Here is a 4957-nt window from a genome sequence, read left to right as displayed (position 1 = left end):
TGAATATAATGTTTACCAATTATGAGTTTGAATGAATTTTAAAATCTGATGATGGCGCTGTTGTCTCGCCGAAACGTAACGAAATAAACGATATACAAAAATTTTTGTTTCACACTGTGACTGGGGCCCAGGAAGGAAAATAATATAATAACAATTACACGCAGTCAGGAACATAAATAAAAATAATATTTTTTATTCTAATGGAAGGGAAATAAAAAATGAATAAATAGGAACAGTCAACAGTGAAAGGCATCGATTTCAAATTTTGATGGCACTTGATGTCAATGTCATTTTTCAAAGGTCACCTTTTGACGTTTGCAACTTTTCAAAAGCTTCTTTCACTGTATGGTGTTTGCTAAGTTGCATACGTTGTATGGCAAGTGCCCTATTTGAAACGCTCGTCTTTTTTTCCGCAAAAACAAATTGAAGGTTTCAAGACAGGAAAGACCTAAACAAATATAATGTTTACCAATTATGAGTTTGAATAAATTATCAAATCTGATGATGGCGCTGTTGTCTCGCCGAAACGTAACGAAATAAACGATATACAATTACACGCAGTCAGGAAAATAAATGAAAATAATTTTCTACGCGGGCCTAAAAGCCCGAAAAACTCAACCGGGCCGATACAGTGCTTGTGTCTTTGTGTGCGAGAAGAGAAAGACACGCTGATAATCTAATTAAGTTACCGTAAACTGCACTGTTCAACAGCAGTAAACCGATAAAATAAAATGATGTGCACAACTGTTCATTTCTTGAACAGTTAGAGCGGATTCAGGCTGTGCCTTCGGCACTTGTTCACATTGATTTTCGGTCAATGTTCCTCTTCAACTGCGTGTTGTTTTCCAGATGCGACTCCCTGGAGACGGCCTCGCACTTGAAGCAACAGCTGCAGATCCTCATCGACAGACCGGAGAACCAGAAGAAAATGAGCGAGATTGAGAACCGGCTGAAGCCGGTGGAGAAGATGAAGAAGCTGGAAAGCAGCATAGGCAGCGACACGGGGGCTTCCACGCGGGAATCGGAGAGCAGTGAGGAGCGGTGAGTCCTCACCAAGTGGTTTTGCGGGTTCAACTTGCTTAAAACGACCGTAGGTTTGCCATGGAAAACTCCCGAATATCTAGTCTGTACGATTCAGTGGCTGCGGAGCTGCGGGCGAAGCTCGGCAAGAAAAACTCGCCAATCCTGCTGCCGCCCCGCGACTACGACACTGTGCACAGACAAAAGGGGAACCTTACAGGTGCGTGCCAAAGCTGGAAGAATGCCCGCAACTACTGAAGATTTTTGTTGGATTTGCAGGCATCGAGCTGCGTAGGTGCCTCAACGCCAACATCGTAGGCCAGAGTGTGAAGAACAAGCGGCTGGAGTCGTCCGGCGGCAGTTCAGGGATCGGCTCCGACCATCCGCCCAGTCCAGAAAGTCCCGATACTCAAGAGTCCAGGTTTCACACCCTGGAAACGCACAGTACCAGCGGTGAGTCCAGAAGTTTTCCCTTAGCTGACTGTCCAAAGCGTCATTACTGGTAATTCGCGGTTTGAATGTCCATGCAATCGCACAAACAGTTACAAAACGCCGCAAATTCCCCTGCTAATAATGAGAATTGCCATTGAATGTGTAGGTAAAAGACAACACAATAGCGCAGCCTGCCGAAGGCAGGAACATTGTAACTGGCCCCGGAATTATCGCTAATTGCCGGCCATTTTTGGCCTGCTGATACGCCACTGACATTTCTAGATTAATTACTGCATGTACTTAATGCTCGGAAGCATAACTGTTCGCTTCCTGGTAGCAGACACAATGCATTGTTTTATCTGGCGCAGAGATTACACGCCAGCTGGTTAGATAAGTAATTTGGGTGAAAACTCCTGAAGAAAACCCCCACTTTCTTCCGTAAAAAATGTCACATATCATCCATATCTGGACAGTTTCCGCTATGTTTCCCCATACATGGCAGCTGTTATTGTTTGCCCATTCGAAATTATCGAGTTTCGTCATCGATTTTGATCGAAAGTTCGCCGCTATTCACAAGTTCGATTACCCAACCGGCATCATCCTTTCATTTGTTGGATAATCTGCGGGATTTCTTCACGTGTGTCAAAATGTTGCCGAAGGAAAACACAAAGTTTGCGCCAAAATGGCAAAAAAATAGACGAAGAAAAAACTTTCATTAACATTATTTGCGCTCATTTAAAAGCCCGTGGAGGTTCGGCGCCTCTGGCAGTGAAATTTCGCTTTATTTGATAACGAATTGCCACCGGCCTGCATCAGCAATGAACCTCACTGGGGCCTGCAGCGGTTTCAACTAATTAGCCAATTTTCCCACCAAGTCATCAACCATCCCTCGTAGTGATTGTTTACTGTTTACTGGCTCATCTGACTGAGTATCCATGGCAACTGTCAGTGATCCGCAGCTTCAGTCGAAAGATACGAGGAAGAACACAAATCTAGTACTAATGGGTTTTTCGGTTTTTTAGGCCGTCGTTCGGTAGAATTTCTTCCTGACGTTTCGCAAGCACGAGTGGCTTGCATCTTCAGAAGTGGTTTGCTTGAACGCTTACACTGTTCTCATCAGAACCCGCGTTCAGTTCTGCGGAAGAACCCATTAGTTTCAAGGAATGGCCTCAAAAGTCTATCTCTTCTGATACAAATCTAGTAGTTCAAAAGCGAGCTTTAGGTAAGCGATCCATCAATAAAAATTTCGGCAATTCTCGTATCTTGGGAGAAAGTACCCGATTATCTAACAATGCCGGAAGAATATTTTTCTATATGAGCGTGTACTAATCGCTGCCAATGACTGGCTTATGTGATTTGTATTGGGCGTCGATCATAGGTGGGAAGTTCACGCATTGTTGCGACACAGGCCGATTCTCATGGGCGAAAGTAGCCAACGGTTGCTGTTGGGCTTTGGAATTGGGAATGTCACAGTGCGGGAAACCGAAAACCGAATTTCTATTTTCTCGCTCGTTTGTTTCCATATCGGATTGGAGGAATCCGAAAAAATGGCCGGGCCAGGCCTCGTTTGACCCGCGCTGCAGCAATTCGAGACCCACTGGCACACATCAGAACCAGTGGCTCACCAAACCTGCACTGAAAACACTCTGCTCTAGTGTGATCAGTCCTTGTATGTTGTCTAACTTCGTTTGTAAATTGTCATGGCAACGGCCCAGTTCGTTGACAATCAACATCAATTACGAGGCCCGCTCGAAAAGAGTGCGCATTTTGCCCAAAAGTAAAACGCGCCAGCACGTCTATGGCGTTTTGCGGATTATTATCCGGTTCCTTGTGCTTGTTCAATCTGAAATTAATTCGGGCCCAGCCAAAACTCGTACAGGTGAATTTGCGATGAGTAAACAACACACATACCTGTTTCCAGGCTGGTCACCCAAACAGGTTGCTGTTGACTATGTTTATCTCGTAGGCATTTCGAGATGAACGAGTCGTTTATATGTCCAAGGGCCAAATGGGGAAAACGACCCAAACTCCTGCCTGCGAGGTAAACGCAATCAATCTTCGTCATTTAACTTGCAAATCGTGGCAAAGTGGACCACCGGAACATGTCACCGGACTTTTTCTGCTGGTGCGTCCATCTGGTGTCCAGAAAACATTGCTAGAGATCGAAAATGTCGAACCGTGATGGCAAATATCGTCAAATTTCGGGCATTGACTTGCCGTTTCGGCCTTGTACCAGCCCACATCTTGTCCAGTGTTATTGATCTTCACTTTCGTGGCCGATTCGATCAAGTGTTAACAGTGTTTTTTGCCCGTTTTTGAATTCGCTGCCGTAAACTGTACTTTAATGCGTGCCATTACGGTAATGCAAATCGACTTTGAATTAAACATTAGTAATTATTTCTGTTTGCCGGACTGCTTGCGCGCTTCCTGATTATGAAGAGAAATCGAAAATTTTATCACCAATTCATAGTGGAATTTAGCAAGTTGTTTTTGATTAGTTCGCTGACTTTCTTTCGGTGGTATTGTCTACTTGCTGTTCGGCCCTCGTAGGCATGGGATTTTTGACACCTATCAAACTCTGACAGGAAGTGTCACCTCCAGCTTATACAAGGGGTGATCAACAGCAATTGCAGTTAATGACAATCCAATGTTGAATTAGTAGTTGAATCCCATTCTACCAACAAGCAGGCACAGAACATATGGACAGTTTCCTTTCGCCTTTGGCTGGCTGAGCAAATACAAGACGCACATTTCGCAGATGGTTACGCTGAGGAAATATTTGCGACGCATTCATTACCCCCCTTAAACATGGCGTGCAGTGAATGTGGTCGCAAAAATATCAATTTAATGCTTCGAATAATTTAAACAGTTTGTTGAACGTGCCCGAATCTTCCGCATTCCGCAATCGGCAAAATGCGAGAGTTGTTCTATAGCTTTGGGCTATTTGACGCGAAACTTGATTTATTGCCACCAGATTCTTTTGATTGGCACAAATGAAATTTATTCATTTCTCATCGATGAGAGATCAAATTGTATACACAACAAGGGTTCGACCTAGAATAGAATCGATAAAACAAACTGCCTTGATGCGATTTCTACAGCCCGATTTATCGAACTGAAAGTTGGCACACACCAAGGCTTCGCCCCAGAATAGAATCGATCAAACAGACGGCGAAATCGTCCCCTAATAGAAACGATGGGAGTAACGCACTAAAATATTGAAGATACAGCCAGATTTATCGAACTGAAAGTTGGCACACACCAAGGCTTCGCCCCAGAAGAGAATCGATCAAACAGACGGCGAAATCGTCCCCTAATAGAAACGATGGGAGTAACGCACTAAAATATTGAAGATACAGCCAGATTTATCGAACTGAAAGTTGGCACACACCAAGGCTTCGCCCCAGAAGAGAATCGATCAAACAGACGGCGAAATCGTCCCCTAATAGAAACGATGGGAGTAACGCACTAAAATATTGAAGATACAGCCAGATTTATCGAACTG

General features: G+C 44.1%; 1 protein-coding gene across 1 annotated transcript in view; it reads left to right on the top strand.

The window, feature by feature from the left end:
- The window catches only part of LOC125504276, a gene marked incomplete at its 3' end in the record, with an annotated part of 3904 nt that extends 2440 nt beyond the window's left edge, over positions 1 to 1464 (top strand). Inside the window, 3 exon segments of the mRNA XM_048666035.1 lie at positions 850 to 1041; positions 1095 to 1240; positions 1300 to 1464. Coding sequence (XP_048521992.1) covers positions 850 to 1041; positions 1095 to 1240; positions 1300 to 1464 — 503 coding nt within the window.
- Between the last annotated feature and the right edge of the window lie 3493 nt (positions 1465 to 4957).

Source organism: Dendroctonus ponderosae, unplaced genomic scaffold (assembly GCF_020466585.1).
Source record: "Dendroctonus ponderosae isolate FM_Combo_2020 unplaced genomic scaffold, Dpon_F_20191213v2 Dpon_F_20191213_4, whole genome shotgun sequence".
Classification (NCBI taxonomy): domain Eukaryota; kingdom Metazoa; phylum Arthropoda; class Insecta; order Coleoptera; family Curculionidae; genus Dendroctonus; species Dendroctonus ponderosae.
This window is presented reverse-complemented; position numbering and strand designations above follow the sequence as displayed.